The sequence below is a fragment of the Aulonocara stuartgranti genome (assembly GCF_965226115.1).
Source record: "Aulonocara stuartgranti genome assembly, chromosome: 23".
NCBI classification, from domain to species: domain Eukaryota; kingdom Metazoa; phylum Chordata; class Actinopteri; order Cichliformes; family Cichlidae; genus Aulonocara; species Aulonocara stuartgranti.
Window position 1 is genome coordinate 24112021 of NC_138958.1, and position 15981 is coordinate 24128001.

Sequence of the window (15981 nt, forward strand, 5' to 3'; positions counted from 1 at the left end):
AATGAAAGTCTTCCCAGGATGGAAGATGCATAATTTCGCTTTCCTTGCAGCGGAGGCAGAGGGAGGAAGAATAAATTGGACCGTTAGGATTCTCGTATGTCGCAAACTTCGGCAAGGAGACTCCTCAGATGGTCAGACTCCCAAAGCACAAGAGCTCTTTCAAAGTCACTAAAAATCCAAGGTTTTTTCTTTTTTCTTCCCGATAGAGTTGTTTGCGCTCCCAAGGTTTTTCTCTTCGGCCGTTTGGAATCGTTTACAGATTTTCACGGAAAAAATCCGCCTAATTGCTTTCGATCACCTCACCCTCTTGTGTCAGCGGGTATTTGCCTACAAGTATTTAACGCTGCTGAATGACAAATTAGAATCAGAGACCATGAAATGGCCTGCAGCCTGCAATATGCCGGCTCTCTGGGACAAACTCTCTTACAGTGCGCCTGCCCCAGCAGCAGCAGCCCTGACATAAAAATCCATAATTTAAAAAAAAAAGGCCTGAGTCAGCATGACTTTTTCAGAAAAACTATTGTCTATTAGAGATGGGGGAGAAAAATCTCAATTTATGGTGTGGGCTGGTTCTCGACCTCTGAAGTCATCTTGGAATTTAAAATGAGATCAGATCGAATCTATTTGTAATCATTTACACCCACAAATTAGAAAAAATAAACATTTTTTCGAATTTAGATCTCATTCCCACCATTAAACAGTCAAGTTTTGTTGTGCACATGCAGCCTCCATCTGAACCATGCTGCAGATTATTATGACAAATTGCGCTGGGTGTAGGTGATGCAGTGAGTCCAGGGTGATTCAGCAAGTAAACACACACCCGAGTGTCCTGAGAGCGGCACTCGAGCACAAATGAATCCCCCTAAGCTCCGAGGTCAGTTTGCTGACTCTGCCAAGTCAAGCAAAAGCAGCGTTTCGATCAAGTATTACATTATTGTACAGAGGCCGATTCGCCATTTAACAAAGCAAAGTTCAGCGACTCCACTCGAACTACAAGCGAGGAAACAGGAAGAGAGAGATTTCTGATTCCGATCCGAGTCCCGGTGGACAGGCAAAGCATCGAACGGGAAGCTTTTGAAGTGACGCTGTGCGGCCAAGCTGCAAGCACAGCTCCATTAGCCCACACGCAACGGACTCAAACAGGACAAGCAAGGCTGTGTTTGTCTCATCCTCAGACCTGCCTGTCATGTAATTGGATGCGCAAGGCTACGTTTCCCAGTTGAGTGTTGGCTTGCAACACTTACAGGGACTGCTGCAATAATGTGAGGTCAGAAGTTCAACCCCTGAAACACCCAAGAAGCACGCCTTGTCAGAGTGAAACCCGTGAAAACTTGCTGTCATAAAGCTGCTCAACTTTCTTTAAAAAGCTGCTTAGTATTGTTTCACAGCTGTGAGATTATATTAGTCTGTGGATGTGCCTAATTCTAATATTCACGTGTTTTTGAGCACGTACTTTAGGACCAAAGCTGCAATGGCCCCAAATGCAGTTTATCAATAGGCCTCCATTGTACAGTAATACAGCGATAATGAGTGTTAGCTGCTACCACTTGGGATCAATGGCTTTGTGTGTCGTAGCATTGGAGGTTTATGAACTGATCCAAGAGATTAAAGAAACAGCTTCCTCAATAATAGCTGATACTGTCATGAGGAGTAATTTACTTGTAGACCACTTTGCAGGTTTCTAACTCTAATTTCAAGACACTTTGCGTTTGGTATGAAATGTGTCGTATTTTTCTGCTATTCGTATTATGGTAGTCATGTTTACTGCAAAAAGTTCAAATAAAGCAGCAACTTCCATACATGAATAACAAAAACAACGACATTTCAGAAACTGCAGTTTCTCTACTGGCTCTGAAAATGACTCGTTCCCCATAGACTTCCAGTTTTACAGAGGAAATAAACAACTTTCCACCCAGCAGCTAAAAACTGTTTTTATGGTTTTAACCAATTTTCCCCCAATTTAAGAGCCTGGCTGCTTTCACTGGAAGATGGGTGCCAACGCAAGTATCCACACCTGTCTGCTAGGCTAACCAAATAATGTGACGAATGATATCTGTTCCTGCTACCCTTAGCTTACATCTCAAGTCCTGTTTCTCACAAGGTAAAGCTGGTTGTTGTTAATCCAAAGGTTAGTAGTTTGCATGTCACACTGTCCTTGAGCGAGATACTGACCCCAAGTTGGTCCCAATTTAGAACTCCTCGAACGAATGTTAGACAAAGTGCTTAAAGTACTTGTAATACCTGTTTCTTAGTACGCCTTTAGTACCAACTGAGTTTGATTATGTCTATTGCTACAAGACAGGATGGATCTATGCATGTGTGGGCCCTGTGATTGGCTGGTACTGACTAGGTATTTGGATTAATGAGCAGTTAAACACACGTACCTAATGAAGTCACCGGTGAGTGGAAGTACCAGTCCGTGTAAAATGTGACTTTTCAAACCCAGGGAGACAAATCCAGATGAAGAGGAAGTCTGATTAGCTTTAATAAAAGGTAAAAGGTGTTTCAAATGCAACAACAGCACACCTGAGTTTGTCTAAACTTTTTCTTAGGTACAAATAGTATTGTAAACTTACAGTTTTTAGACAAAGCACCAATAAAAAACCCAAAATACAAATAAAAAAAGAGCAGCTGTAAAATTTAACCTGTAAAGTTTGACTCCACCTTACTACTGCTGCATAGTAAATTTACTTACTCCGATGGGAACCCACTTACTGAAGCATCCTATCGCACTGTGTACGTTTGCTGTGATTTTACTAGCAGCTAATTCCACTGATTTCAAACTTCTGCGTTAAAATAAGCATCCGTGTCAACAATAACCTTATTCGTCAGCCGTGAACCGACCGTAATGATGGATGACTGCTTCTGAACCCATTTACCCCGCATTATTCCTCTGAAAAAGACAATCTATCCGAGTGTCATCACCTCCTCACCCCTGGCTGTGCACGTCCACACCTGTGCGGCCGCTCTCCTTTTGTCGTGGCTCGGGAGCATTTGACTGTCACCGGCTTTAGTTTGGGGAAGTTTGGTGGCTGGTAGCGGGCCTGTGTCAGAGCCCCGTGATTTAAGCGCCTTTAATAACCTTTCACAAACACTCAGGAGAGTGATGTAAAGCTCAGCGGCTCCCATCAGGGCCCTCACAGCCCATGCTGGCCTCCCATTCATCATCCTGACAGCACCTGACAGCCCCGCTAACGGCGCCCCCCACCCCCTTCTCCTTTCTATCCTCTCCTTCCTCCCAGTCTCTCTTTCTCCCACGTGTCTTTGCCTTTCTTCCCCTTCAGTTTTGCCCCTCTCTATTTCTGTCTCCCATACAACTCTCTTTGTCTTTCTTCCCAGTTGACTTTGCCCGCTTTCGCTCTAAACAGGTTTCCTTTGTCTCCTTCTGTCTTGTTTTTGTCCTCCTTGAATGAACTTTTGTGCTTTTATTGCTTTTCCTGCTTACTCATTACTTTCCCCCCTTTATTTCCACGCTTTGTCTGGGATATTGCTGCAGGAAAACAGCATCAGAACTTGTGCCAAGGTGTGGCATTGGTGATATTCCTGTGGCCCAGGTCCAAACAAAACCCTTCTGTGTAGCACAAATCAGCAGACTCCTCAAGCGTGGAACAGCTTGTTACCTTGGGCAGTAATTACATGGTGAGGGTTAGGGGAACATTTCAGTTGACATGCAGTTTGAAATAAGGCTGCTAGATAACCAAAACTGCATCAGTGTACAAATAAATATCAGCAGCAGGAATATGCGCTTCCCACTGTGTCACTGTCAGGCTGATAGCATCGCCAGAGTCAGATGGAAAAGACCCCGAAATAGAAAGCGAGAAGCCGCCATCGCACTTTCACCACACTGGCCCGCGATCAAATTACTCGCGCAGTGGTGACAGCAAAGACAACACATAGCCCGAGACAATAAATAAGTTATATTAGCATTTCCCCTCCCACCACCACTGTTGTCCTCATTGTAAAGTAACCCAGACGCTACGATCACACGATGCACGGACACGAAGTTGCTGAAATTCTGTCAGCAACAATAGAAAATGAGTTTTCCAATTACTTCTCCCTCCAAACTTTTCTCAAACCTGACACTGACCAAACTTGTGATTTGTTGCCTCCTTTCAGCACAGTTCACACTGAATACACTTTCACGTCATTGAAACTGGCCATGAATAGTTTCTAATAACCATTCAACACCCAGCTTGATGTCTGTCCACAGCTGCTCTGATTTTCTTGCAGATAACATGGGAAAAAAATTGTTTTGTTAGTATTAACACAAATCTCGCTTCATAATGCCTCCATGTGCTGAATACAGATCTGCTTCTATTAATTTTTTTTCTCATCACATCCTTTCGGCAAACTTAAATGCCAGCAGTGGACTTGTTGCTTTATTTTGAGGATGAACAAATAACATCTATGTCAAAGTCCTTGAGCTCTCAATCTTGGCTCGTGGTGACAGGAAGGTTTGCTAATTGGTTTACAGTGCAGATAATAATATTTGTCATCTTATTGCAAGTTATATCTTTAATAAACCAGTCAAAAGAAGCAAGTCAATCCTCCATATACATTCCTGTTAAAAATACATACTATTCAGGAGAAATAAACATGTTTGCAGCCTGTTACGAAACTAAACTAAACTAGATGAGGGCTCCTTTAAGCCACCCATTTTAATCGTATTAAGGTTCCAAGTTATGCAGTATTAAAGCATCATCTACATATAAATATATAATGATGAACCATGCATGTATATACCAGCATAGCCATACGTTTGACACTCACTGATATGTCAGTAAATGGCAGTCGTTGCAATTTTCAACCTCAGAGTTTACTTCTGGACCAACTGCTTTGCATCAGCTGCTTTATTAAATAGAAAAACAAGAATAATATAGTTATAAATATGCACAGATTAGTGTGTAATTATGTTTTCTAACAAACTGCAACTGCAGACTCAAAATATGAGGCGTCATGCCAATGTTTTATTATATGAGAACGTGTCCTCTCCACCAAAGAATGCAAAGGAAAGAGAAAACGCAAACAACATTTTAATAAAATGTTATCCTCAATGTCCTGAACACTAACATGCAAAAATGTGGATAAATATACTCATTTATTCCTGATACTGTTATTATCAGCACATTAGACATGTGATGCTCCTGTCTCTGGACATCTGACAATGAGCTCGCTAAACAGCAGCAACAGCTGGTTATAAGCTAACATTATGCCAGCTAATGTTAGGCTTGAGAGTCCTAAAAACCACACTTTCCCTCTGATAACAGTTTGATTACATTCTCAAATCCTTGGTGAGTTTATTCACTAAGTGTCTAAGTCCAATCCAATTGAAGACAGTTTCACTAATGTCAGATAATAGAAGCTAACGGTGGCTAATAGAGGCTAACAGCAGCTAACAGAGGCTAACAGCGGCAAAAACAGTTGCACTTACTGACAGAAAAGTTCACACGCCCTAAACAGCTCATCTCAGCATCACTGTCACTAGACAGAAAAATTCTTCATTGTCAATATCCCAGCATAACAAAATTACTGACAATAAATACCATATTTAAACATAGCTTACTGACTAATTAACAGATACATGAGGGTTGTAATGGTATGATGCTGAGCACTTTACATGAGTTTTTTTGCATAATATAAAATCCCCATAAGGAGGTGAAACTGCACATGAGGTTCATGCATAGTTACTGTGGGGTCGTGTTAAGATGGGGAGGAAGCTGTGTTTCGGTCGGTCTGTATGTGTTTGGATAGTTTTAAAGCGCCTGCCATAGTCATAGGAGCCTGAACACAGATCGGGGCGGTCGTGGCTCAAGAGTTGGGAGTTTGCCTTGTAATCGGAAGGTTGCCGGTTTGAGCCCCGGCTTGGACAGTCTCGGTCATTGTGTCCTTGGGCAAGACACTTCACCCGTTGCCTACTGGTGGTGGTCAGAGGGCCCGGTGGCGCCAGTGTCCGGCAGCCTCGCCTCTGTCAGTGCGCATCAGGTTGGCTGTGGCTACAATGTAGCTTGCCATCACCAGTGTGTGAATGGGTGGCTGACTGGTTGTGTAAAGTGCTTTGGGGTCCTTAGGGGCTAGAAAAGTGCTATACAAATACAGACCATCGTCCGAGGGGTGTGTTGTCTTCATGGTTTTGCTTGGCCCTCTTTATGATTTTGTTTTTGTTTGTGCTGCTTTCACAACATGCTTGTGTCACCTTTGGTGCAGCTACCATACAAGGCTGTCATGCAGGCTATGAGAATGCTCTCTGTTGTGCATGTGTAGAAGGTGATGAGCAGCTGTTGGAGCGGTTTGGCTCTCATCAGCCTCCTTAGAAGGTAAAGTCATTATTTTGCCTGACCTGTGGCTGCTGATGTGTTCTCATTCCAGTAAAGGCGACCCCCCCCCCCCCCCCCTCCTCCCTGGGGACTCCAAGATGGCAACTGTTACTAGCTCCATCTTTTATTTACAGAGTGTGGCTATTACAATTTTGGTCATTAAAAGCTACTAAGTATAGCAGTGTGCATACAATTAGTTTGACTTCATGAGAAATCTGAAGGATTACAGATCTAAAGCATAGACGTGTAACATCTGTACGACTCAGAATATTAACGTAAAAAGGGAAAAATACATAACAGCAGGGGAAAACGAAAAAATGTTTCTTGCTTGAGCCTTAATAAAAGACCCTTTCACTCAGCTTTTGTAGCAAGCAGGTCTGCTGAATTTGAGTTTAGACATCCTATTACTGGCATGTGATGCAGAACCAATTGCTGATTCGGGCCCTCGTGTTTTCAAGAAGGAAGCTCTCACTGAGACGTCCGCCTGGAGCCTGAGTTATGTGTGGAGCCATCATTTTGGATGCGCCCGCAGGTGGTACAGAGACCTGCACCGGGAAGCTTCGATCTGCTGGTAATTGTGTTCCTCCGAAATCAAACCCAATCAGCGATAGCACAGCCAACCCCCCTTTCTTTTCTCTCCTCTTGTTTGTGACGAATGGAGGCTGGCTGAGAGAATCAGCATCTGAAGACTGTTTTTCACTGTCGCACAGCTAATCACAGATTCACGTTGTGCACTCTTTTCTTTGCCCCGAGGCGGTTTAACGACAGGTCTTTTCTTTTTTGTACAGCTGACAAAAATCTGACACAAAAATAGGAAAGCTATGAAAAAGCACGCGTGGGTGTCGAATTAAAACTTGTCCGGTCTAATCTGCATTCAGCACCTGTTTTTAATTTGGAAGTTAACCTCCGCACCTGCAAAAAAAAAAAAAAAAAGCTGCTCCTGTGTGTCAGATGTGAGTCACACGTCACCTCTGGGCACATTTTTCCTTTAATATTTCTTTTGATTCCGACCTCTTTACAAATTTATGATGACTCCGCCTCCCAACAAAGGTCACCGTGCAGATTAATGGGCCTCGATGGGATGTTAGGGTTTTGTGTTGATTCGGCATCAGTCACAATATGAGGTGATTACTTTCATTTTTAGCCTTCCTGTTGAACTTTTCAGGCATTTTCTTTTACATTTGCATGTTTAAAACTCTTCCAGGATTTGATGCTCTTATGAGACCTGCTGCATTTAGAGGCAAATGATTTCCTCTCTTCCCTCTCAATCCTTTCCTCATCATGACATAGTTTACACCTGGGTTGGCACGTGAATGTAATTAGGTTGTTAGTAAGAGAAACTGAGAAGACTTCACTAATGTTTCACTATAGAGCAGTGACATCCCTGTATCGAGCACTAACAGCCTGCTATGTCTCACAGAAAGAAATCCAGTTTCAGCGGTATGTCATTTAGTCAGTAAGCTGTCACTGCATACATCTACAGAAGCACCACATCACCAAAGGTGGAATATTTTGATAAGATAAGAGATGAGGCTACTTGATAAGGAGAAAAACATGCTAGATCAGGCTGCAGCAGGAAATAGAAGAAACCCTAAATGGACACACTTCCATTACATACAGACCTTAGAATGAATTAAAAATATAAATAATAAAAAAATAAATTAAAATAAGCTGTTCAATCAATGGTTTCACAGACAACAGGACTAATTAATTAATTAACAGCTGTGCTTACATAAAGGGACACTGTACTTCCTGCTACAGTTCAAAATTACGTGACTTCAGCTTCTTGTAGATTGATGCTATGAGCCTGCTCCTGCTCTGTGGCTGGAAATGTCAACCCTGTGGACCAGACTAACAGCAACAGGCTCATGTGAAGCTTTCACCCTACAGTATATTAATTAGGCTGGGATATAGCAGCATTATGAACATAGACATTTTTACAGAGTAAACAAAAAAGGTGAGCTAATGTCTCCTTAGGTCGCCCACTTTTACATACTGTTAAATCAGAAATAACCAAATTAAACTTTTCTCGTTGTGGCCTCTTTGATAAAAAGGAGAAATTCCTTGCTTTATGACTTATTCGATCAAACCCTTTTGGTTTTTATTTAGGTGGAACTTTTGTAATAAAGGCTGTGAAAGCATGTATTTATGGCTAAGTAAGACAAATGTGATCACGTTTTCAGTGTGATAAGAGGCAGATGAGACCTTCATATTAAGGGGAACTTTTAAAGATCTCTGTGTGTGCGTGACCCTTGCAGTAAGAGTTTGCACGGGCCAAATTGTGCTAATAAAGTTCAGTGGCGTATGTGTTTGTGCTCCTTGTGTGAAGTAGTTCTGGATTTATGTCCGAAGGGAGCTACAGCTCGCAGCTAAATGCTAAACGGTCCAGGTTTGGAGGGTCCCTAGAGGTTGTCCAGCCCCTGCAGCTACTCCTCTGTGTACTTACCCCTGCAAAAAGCACCTATGAAGATAGCTGCTGTGCTCCCAGGCTTTATTTGTTGCAGAAATAAAGTTGTTTACAGCCTCTGAGGAGGTGTTTTGATGCTGAGGGGTACAGTAACTACCTTGTTAAAGTGTCTTTTGAGACACGCATTAAAAAGATACTGGGAAGCAGGTACATTATGAATAAGAACAGACTATTTTTAGGTGTATGTGTTGTGTTGCTTTCCCTCTGAAGGGATTATTTTACTCTGTGATTGTGTGGCAATGGGTCATATGACAGTGAAGCAGACGGCTAATGCATGCTTTTACAGTTTTTGTAGCTGAGTTAGCTAAAGGTGTGTTTCTTGGTCTGGCACATTTTGGCATCAGCTAAGAGATGAAACCACTCCTGCTAATTGAAGCAGTGTTAACAAACAGCAGCTTTTTTACTAATGTATTCCTACAAAGCAGATGGTCAGAGGTAATGCAAAAGAAATAATAACGTTGAATGGCACAGTTAATGTAGCAGGAAGAGTGCCGAGGGGACCAAATTCCCTGCGATGAATGCCTGCCAGCACCCAAGACGTACATTTGGTCGTTGAGCGTGACAAAAATCTCAATATAGATCACTGTCGTACTCACTGTTGTTAGAGTAGAGACAGGGCAGCGCAAAAAGTTCACACTGCAGCATTTACCGTAACATGAACTAGCGTGTATTTGCTCTTCATTAACAGATGTTCCTTTCTCTCTGCAGAAAGAGATTCCCATGGAGAAGATGCCCGTCAGCACAAGCCAGCCACTCTCTCTCAACTTCTCTTTGGAGTCCTTAAACAAGCTGAATCAGAGCAGCTCCAGCAGCCTGTACCCGGACACGGGCTCAGGCGGCCGCAGAGCTGACTGCCACGCCGACGGGGGGAAGAGCGGGGAGAGCTGCTTCAAAGGAGACGAGGCCTCGTCCTCCTCCAGTTTCACGAGCAGGCCCGGGGTGGATCCCGTGGGCTCCCTTAGCGACTCGCTGTACGACAGCTTCTCTTCCTGCACCAGCCAGGGATCCAACGAAGTCTGAAAAAGCAGGGCTGTAGAGATGGAGTCCAGTTTTCAAGACATTTCTCTTTCAGATTCTGTCCTTCTTATTGGAAATCATGCCTTGATTGGCTGGAGGTTGAACGACACAGTGGACATATGGAGTGGATTTTTGGGTAGATTACATCTGTTTTTCTAGGGGATTACCCCTAACAGGGTTGGGCGATACATTAACATTTTCTGCCACATCTCCACAACTAATTATTTTGGCAAACTGAGGTACACCTTAGCATCTTAAAGCAGCCATTCCCAAATTAAAAATATATATTAATTAAAAAACTATCAATTTGAAGTGGCATCGTTTTGGAAAGCCGACATTTTAAAAAGTTTGTATTTATTTATTGAAAACGCCCAAACTTTGGGAACCACAGATGGGATAACAGCAACTCTATCAAACAATTAGGGTAGAAAACCAGGAACATTTGGCATGTCAGTGAAAAACTTTGATATCTGTGTACAGCTTTCCACTCTTGCTCATAAAACCTCCAGAAAGTAAGGAGCTATTGCACTTTAGAGTTAATTATTTACAGCGACATTATAAAAGGTGGACGTACTTCCGAGTATAACAAAATAAATAAAGAAATAAAGCCAATGCAGAAGTGCCTTAAACCTGCATTATTCTTTAATAACCACCAGGGAATGCAGACCTGTAGTTCCAGAAAGACTTGTTGTCTATGGGAAAATAATCCAGAGACAACATAAGTAAACACTTTTGTGATGAGTTTATTAGCTCACTTGCTTAATTTGGGTCATACTCAGTAAATATTTAAGTCCATTCTGTACATTCTTTGAAGTTTAACGATTATCCGGGGTGTGCCATGTCCGTCCCTCGTCAACTGCAGTTTAAAAACATCGGAAGTTTGAACTTCTGAAACCAATGGGTGATGTTACCACAGCCACATCCATCTTTTATACTGTCTACGGTTGCAACGCAGAAAATTAGCAAACTAAAACGCCAAAAATCTCCCGCAATAATACAACCGCCAATCATCTGAGCCGGTCACTGTCCTATCGCCCAACCCTAAACACTAGTTTGTGTTTATTTTCTTCTTTTTTCTCAGCCTTGCAAAAATGTCTTGGTTTTGGTTTGGATCTGCTCTTGATTTCCTCTCAACCTTCAGCTAATCTTGGAGAGGACTTGTCTCAGTTACAGCCCTGCCATGAAAGGACGAGTGCCGGTCCCCTCTGCCTACAACAAGAAGCCCTTAGAAGAGCTACAGACGCGAGGATGAATCCTCAACCTAAAAAAGAAAAGAAAAAAAAACAGGACTTTTAAAGGTTTGGCTTGGGTGTGGTGGACTGGACAGCAATACACGTTTGTATCATTAGTGACCACCCCTCCTCCTCTTCCTCCCACCATGCTGGTGTACTTCTTATCATTGCACTGTAACAAATACTGTACAAAGATGTGTAAAATAAAAGAAAACACGACAAGCAGAATGGGCAATATTTGCATAAAACTCCATTTTTGAAACTCCACATGGTACATGAATTAATGAGACCAGGTACAGATAAAACAAGCAAACATAAGGTGTCGTCGCCCGTAGCTCAGGGAACATACTGGACTAAAGTCGATTGTAAAAATGAAAACGCAGCCATCGGGAAAGCGTAGACAAATGGCTCTCCAAGCATCCAAACGTAGTCTCATGTAGCATAACACACCCAAACTCTCCAAAACCTCAGCTTTCCTCTCGTGGCTGTATATTATGTTGTATATATTAAAAAAATATAAGTTAATATCAGAACGGGCATTGCTGATCGATATATATGCAAGTAAGAACAAAAAGAAAGTAAAAAGATGTAAATTGTTTGCCAATCGTTCAACCTGTTTAATGTCTGCTGTTTGGCGTCTTGTGTTTTCTTTCGGGCGTTCTTCTTCTTCTTGTTGTTTTTAAAAAAAGTAAAAATATTATTTTGATCAATAAGAGCTCACGCTAAAATGTTTTTTATCACTTTTTTTATCACATTTCTCTCTGGAATTTGACCAGCTGGTGCTAATCAACAGAGCCGACTGTGTGTTTTCGATTTTTCTATGAAACTGTTAATATTGTATGAAGAGAGTCTGAAGAGGACTTGTGTATTTTTCTAGATGTCCAGTATTTATACCCACATTTTGTACTGTCAGACTGTAGTGTGATTGTCATGCTTCACCTCTTTCCTTAAACCTTCCTTTGTAAAGAGAAAGTTACCAGCAGTGTTACTTTGGTAATTAATATTATTGTTATTATTATTATTACTGTGTGCAATTTGTCTGTTACACTAGACTTTAATGCTATATTTTATGTAACTATTTCCTAAATAAATACGAGAAACTATTTCCTATTTCAACCTGAGCTGCAGGATGTCTGTGTGTTTTTCTGAGCAATATAGTGAAGGAGGTGCTACGTGTACCTTCATACGCGGTGATTCATTTGACCTTTCTTTAAGTGTGAAAATCCAGGTTTGGAGAAAGCCCTCCCCAAAATGTTTCATGGCGTGTAATCACCGCTTCCCCCTCACAATCTGTCAGCAGGGGCTGAAGCTCAGAGCTCTCGCTGCAGAGGGATTTATAACCATTAGTCCCCTGATGGGCAATTATACGCATATAAATAAACGCAATTAGTTTAAGCACGCTTGGAAGATTTCTCTTTCTCTGTGTCTGCCTCTTAAGCATAGGCTTGTAGGTTATTTGAGCAGCACGCGAGCAGATTTAAAGTCGAGGTTAAGTAGTATGCTTTTTTTTTCTTTTGTTCTGTGCAATTCCTCAAGGTGAATCACAACGTAAAGAACTGACAGTATTAGACCAATAACCCCTGTGAGCAGCATCTGGTGACTGTGGGAAGGAAGAACTCCCTTTTAACGGGAAGAGATCTCCAGCTGACCAAGTCTCAGGAAGTGGAAGCAACTGGTAGAGGATTAGGAGAAAGCGAAGAGAGGAAAGAATAAGAGAGACATAGGTGCACTGATTTATTATTAGAAAAGACTGTATTAAAATTTCATGAAAAGGTCACAGAATTTGGTGATGACTACACAGCGGTATTACAAAAATAAAAATGAGTCACAAAGTGCAGAACTTAATGGATTTTCACAGCACTGAAAATATGACTCAAAAACTGAAAAGTAGTTCAAGTTCTCAAAGTGAGTTTCAGAGACGTGCAAACGGTCCGGAAGCCAAAGCTAACGTCAATTGCTGCAAATAATAAAATGGAGCAGTAATCAAGTGATTATAAAAGTCTTCATGGGTTAATAATCAGGCACACAAACACTAACATGTCTAAGTGTCCTTTAAAGTTAAACCTTGCTTGTACCTGCTAGCTCCTGTGTGCAGCCCCAGTGGCCCAATGGATAAGGCACTGGCCTCCTAAAAGCCAGGGATTGTGGGTTCGAGTCCCATCTGGGGTGCTGTCCAGCAGAGTGGCGCAGCCTAAGCGTGCTGGGCCCATAACGCAGTGGTCGATGGATCAAAACCATCCTCTGCTAGCACTTTCAGACAGCCACCTTGCTGTCCTCGTATACAAACGCTGGCTTTGCCACTTCTAGTACTGATGTGTCCCTTTATTCCTCAAAGATTTTGGTCTATTATAGACTTGATGTCATCGCTGAGTTGCTGCAGATTTGTCCATCTAGCATCCTAAAGGCGCTCTATAGGACTGAGATCTGGTGACTGTGGAGAACACTGAACTCATTATCATGTTCAAGAAACCAGTTTGAGATGATCTAAGCTTGTGACATGGTGTGTTATCCTGCTGGAAGCAGACACCAGCAGCACTAATACGAGGCAGGATGGATCCATGTTTTAATGTCTATGCCAAATTCTGAAAACATCTGAAGGTAGCAGCAGCGATTGATACTCATCAAACCAGGCAAGATTTTTCCAATCTTCTGTTATGCAGTTTTGGTGAATTTGAATTGTAGCCTCAGTTTCCTGTTTTTAGAGAAGAAGAATAAGACGACTCTTGGTTGATGTCAGGAGTAGAGATGGCACGATACCCCTTTTTTTATGTCCGATACCGATACCGATATCATAAATTTGGATACGTGCCGATACCGATATGAATCCGATATAGTGTTTTTAATCAATAAAACTGTTTTTTAAATATCTTGCTGCATTTTGTATAAGTTCATACTCAAGTTTAAATAAACAACAACACTAAAGCTATTCTGTTATACCTGTATGTAAAAAATACACTGCACAAAATATTTCATAGTTCAGCAATACTGATCAATCTAATAAACTTAAACCTACTACATCCTTCCTATTCTGGTATTTTAAAGAGTACTTAGCAGAAATCTTAAGCAACCTAACTAATAGGGTTGCAAACTCCCAGCAAAAAAAAAATAGGGAACCACCCACCCTCCACCTCATGATGCTTAATCGACGTAATCAACTTTAATTTGATGCAGTGTGGGAAAAAAAATGCACAGAAATAAATTTTTTTTGAAAAATAATTAAATAGATTCAACATCTTCCTTCAACAGAACTGCAGACTGCACAGATGGTATCTTCCCAAAGGAAAAAGTAATATAGCTTACTAGGGTATATTAGACTTAACAGTTACTATATACAGTAATGGACTTTGGGTGTAAGATTCAGATAGTTATTGATTAAAAGCTAGACATTTTAAATGAGAATAAGAAAGAAAAGTATGTCTTTGTGCCCCCTCTTCCCTGTTCATGCCCTATCGGCCCCCCTGGCTAAACTTTGCTAGATCCGCCCCTGGACAGTTACCAGCCGTCAGCTGCAAAAGATCCTCGAGTAGAAAGTAATATTAAATAAATTCTAACAACAGATTATCAAGCTTAAACGTGCTGCTGTTGTTCAGCCGCTGGTTTCCTCTTTCTGGCGCGAAGTGGGCCAAAAACAAAGAAGAGAGAAGGAGTCGCACAGAAAAGCCGATCAGCTGATCATTAAGCAGTTTCACGATTGAAGTAGCAGCAAGAAGATGCAGTCGCTCCAGGTATTGGTTGTTAAGCTTAACGCGGGAATGCTTTACAAACATTCAGAGATGGACTTACACACTTGCTTTACTTCTCTCTGGGATAACCTTCTCAGAGATGAAACCCTGGTTTGGTAGCAGGCTTCAAATACACACAGCCTCTCTATCACTTGAGCACACTGCTCCGACATGCTACGGTTATGAGCCGAGTTACGCCATGTCGCAAGTTTTGTGAGGTGCTTTTTTTTATATTTAATGGATCGGATTACATTTTTTTATTTCTCTCCGATATCCGATCCAGTAATTTACGTCAGTATCGGACCGATACCGATACGTAATATCTGATGTCCATCTCTAGTCAGGAGTGACCCTCTGCTCCTGTTGAAATGCTCTTCTGCATACTGTAGTTGCAAAAAGTGGTTAGTTTAGTTAGTATTGCCTGTTTTTACCAGCTTGAACCAGGCTGGTCAACAACAAAGAATTCTAACTGAGAGAACTGCTGCTCACTGGATATTGTCTCTTTTACAGCACATTCTCTGTAATGAGGATAAAACTGAGATCCTCCTTATTGGCACCAAATCCAACCTTTTGAAGGCGAACCATTTCTCACTCACCATCAATAACTCCACAGTTTTCCCTTCTCCTCAGGTTAAGAGCCTTGGTGTCATCCTAGACAGTTCACTTTCCTATAAATCTCACATCAACAATCTCACCCGTTCTGCCTACTTCCATCTACGCAGCATTAACAGATTGCTTCCTTCTCTTTCCACCCAGTCTACGTCCATTCTTGTCCACAGTCTTGTTACCTCCCGTATTGACTACTGCAATTCTCTTCTGCATGGTCTCCCCCAAAAATCCCTCCATAAGCTTCCACTGCTTCAGAACTCTGCTGCTCGCATTATCACCAGAACCCCCTCCTACCAGCACATCACCCCTGTTCTTCAGGAACTTCACTGGCTCCCTGTGAAATTCCGGATAATATTCAAACTTCTTCTGCTCACCTTCAAGGCCATTCATAACCTCGCTCCTCCTTACCTTTCTGACCTGTTAACCACTACCTGTTCTGACCGTTCACTTCGATCTTCTTCTTCTATCCAGCTTGCTGTACCTTCCTTCCGCCTCACCACCATGGGAAGCAGAGCTTTCAGCTGCTCTGCTCCCAGGCTGTGGAACTCTCTGCCCCCAGAAATAAGAAACATTGGTTCTCTCCCCCAGTTTAAATCCCAACTCAAAATTCATCTGTTCAA

At 41.9% G+C, this 15981-nt stretch overlaps 1 protein-coding gene across 12 annotated transcripts in view; it reads left to right on the forward strand.

The window, feature by feature from the left end:
• The window catches only part of LOC309700519 (nck-associated protein 5-like), a 188052-nt gene extending 175901 nt beyond the window's left edge, over window positions 1–12151 (forward strand). For all 12 annotated transcript variants that reach the window (XM_082524104.1, XM_082524097.1, XM_082524103.1 and 9 more), the window contains one exon: window positions 9490–12151. In XM_082524104.1, the coding sequence (XP_082380230.1) occupies window positions 9490–9801 (312 nt within the window). In that variant the 3' untranslated portion in view covers window positions 9802–12151. The remainder of the gene's footprint in view (window positions 1–9489) is intronic.
• The last annotated feature ends 3830 nt before the right edge of the window (window positions 12152–15981 follow it).